We start from the raw sequence: 2,512 nt of genomic DNA, 5'->3' as shown, positions 1-2,512 counted from the left end.
GTATGTATTTGTTTTTAATTTTTTTTGAGACAGAATCTCACTTGGTCACCCTGGGTAGAGTGTCGTGGCATCATAGTTCACAACAACCTCGAACTCTTGCCTCAGCCTTCTGAGTAGCCAGGACTACAGGCACCTACCGCAACACCCAGCTAGTTTTCCTATTTTTAGCAGAGGTGGAGTTGCACTTTTGCTTAGGCTAGTCTTGAACTCCTGAACTCAAGCAATCCTCCCAGAGTGCTAGGATAACAAGTGTGAGCCACTGCACCTGGGCAGTGTTTATTTTTTAATAATATTTTTTATTTCAGAGAATTTAAAACACAACTAAAATAGGCAGAAGTCTAATGAATTCCCAGCTCCCTGTCCCCTAGTTTCGACAGTTGTCACCTCATGCCCTTCCTGTCTTATCTGCACCCCTGTGCACGTACACCCTTCCTTTTTTCTGAAGCAAATACTAGTTATCATTTAATCCACAATTATTTCAGTATCACTAAACGGTCTTTTTAAAAGTAATAACCACATCACCATGTCATTTAATTTTTAAATTTAGTCAGGCCTGTTGAATTTGTCCTTTGTATTAGTTTTCATTCTGTCCTTTCAAAAAAATGGTTTTTCCCAAAGGCTAAGCAGAGGAATTGAGAAGGGGCACAGAATTGCTACAGAAGCCTGGTACAGTTGTCAGCAGACAGGTCGGGTGGGAGAGGCCTTGCCTTCACCTGGCTTCTTGCTCTTACAGGCTGGTTTGGTCACCATGAAGCTATTGTACCCAGCCTTCCACAGTGGCCTTCTGCTGGCCCTGCTTAGCCTATGGAGAGCTGCTCCTGAGGCCCGTGCTGCATCCATGGACGTGCCAGCCATCAGCGCCTCTGCCTTCCTGCAGGATCTCATGCATCGCTATGGCAAGGGCGATAGTCTCACTCTGCAGCAGCTGAAAGACCTACTTGACAAGCTGGATTTGGGGGTGGGCCGCAAGAATGTCACCCAGCCCGTGCATGGCCAGAGGAACCTCTCAACGGTAAGGCTGTCCTCTGGGCCAACAGCTCCCTGTCTTGTTGGGACGGGGTAGCTGAGCTCTTCGGCTTAGGTAAGGTGGGACAGACTGGTCTTTGACGACAGAGTGGACAAGCTGCTCTATTCACCCGTTGTCTGGGTCAGCAAAGTCTGCGTTCTTCTACAGGACCTCCTGACACCTGTCTGGGTGTTTTAAAGCCTTTACAAAGGGCAACAGAGAAGTGGGGTTCTCAGCCCCCCAGACTTCTCAGAGCAGTGCTTGAATCCCCTAGAAGTGCTGGTAAGTCATGGCTCCCAGGATAGCATTTCTACGGGCAGGGTTCCGGCTCGCAAGCCTCTTGCACACTATCTCAGTTCAGCTGTTTGGTCCCTCGAGGTGCAGGTGGAATTATCTTCATTTTACAGTGAGGCCCCCACAGTGAGATCCTGGAGGGACTGGGACTAGCAGCCTGGTTTTTCGGCTCTTGATTCTCTTTCTTTTTCCACATCATCTTGGCTAATCACAGTGTGAGGCTATTTGTGGCAGGCAAATACAAGCCAGCCAGTAAAGTCTTTATATATCTACTGTGTACCCTGTGCTGAGTGTGGTGAGCAGTGGAGGAAAATGAATCATATTTAAGGAGTTTACTGTCATGCTGGGGAGCTCAACCAACAGAAGACAGCATCAGCTGGTATTTAAATGAGGCATTACATTTTGTGACTTAGACGGTAATTGAAAGATTCAGAAATGAGAGGGATAGATGATGAGGGTGCTGGAATAACCAGGGCAGGTTCATAGGGAGGTTTCCTGGAGCTGCCCCTTGAAGGATGAGTAGAGTTTGGAGAGGTAAGGTGGACAAGGGGGACCACATGGCGTGGATGCAGGCGGAACCTCCCAAATAGACAAATGCTGTGGGTGAAGAGGCAGAGAGAGTGCCTGCGAGGGTCCTGCAGCCTGACTCAACGGCATCCTATTGGTCTTGGGGCCTGCCAGGGCAGCAGCAATGTCTTGGGGGTCACTGGATCTAGTCCTCAGCCCTTTGAAGCCTAGAAATTTATTTTGTCAGCATAACCAGAGGTCTAACTCTTAGAGATAGACCCATTCAAGTGAAACCAAAGTCAGAAAGGGAATGATGTGGACGGGCATAAAGTATAATTATGCAGCATGTCATAGGAATGGTACGTGAGAACCACTTACCAGCCACCTCCCAAGGTGGCTGAGCGCTCATGTCTGCCAGCCAGTCCGTGCTTGCCCCTTGGCCAACTTTTTAGATTTTCCTCCTCTGACTTCTGCCAACACTCCTTGAGGCTGAGCACAATACTAGATGGTTGAGGAGACTAATAGGATCCATGTGTTGGTCTGATTGGGTGGTACCACAGTTTCCCAGGAGCCCCACCCCTGTTCATGCCAGATCCGAGAAGTGTCTGGAATCTGCATTTTTTTTTTTTTTTGAGACAGAGCCTCAAGCTGTTCCCCTGGGTAGAATGCCGTGGCATTACAGCTCACAGCAACCTCCAACTCCTG

At 48.5% G+C, this 2,512-nt stretch overlaps 1 protein-coding gene across 2 annotated transcripts in view; it reads left to right on the top strand.

The window, feature by feature from the left end:
- Positions 1 to 2,512, top strand: part of SLC39A14 (solute carrier family 39 member 14) — a 50,099-nt gene that overhangs the window by 31,337 nt on the left and 16,250 nt on the right. For both annotated transcript variants that reach the window (XM_003793975.3, XM_012807735.2), the window contains exon 3: positions 734 to 1,012. In XM_003793975.3, coding sequence (XP_003794023.1) covers positions 749 to 1,012 — 264 coding nt within the window. In that variant the 5' untranslated portion in view covers positions 734 to 748. The remainder of the gene's footprint in view (positions 1 to 733; positions 1,013 to 2,512) is intronic.

This window comes from Otolemur garnettii, unplaced genomic scaffold (genome assembly GCF_000181295.1).
Source record: "Otolemur garnettii isolate 467f Iridium unplaced genomic scaffold, OtoGar3 scaffold00074, whole genome shotgun sequence".
NCBI lineage: Eukaryota > Metazoa > Chordata > Mammalia > Primates > Galagidae > Otolemur > Otolemur garnettii.
The sequence above is the reverse complement of the archived record's forward strand: the minus strand, read 5'-3'. Positions and strand labels throughout refer to the sequence as shown.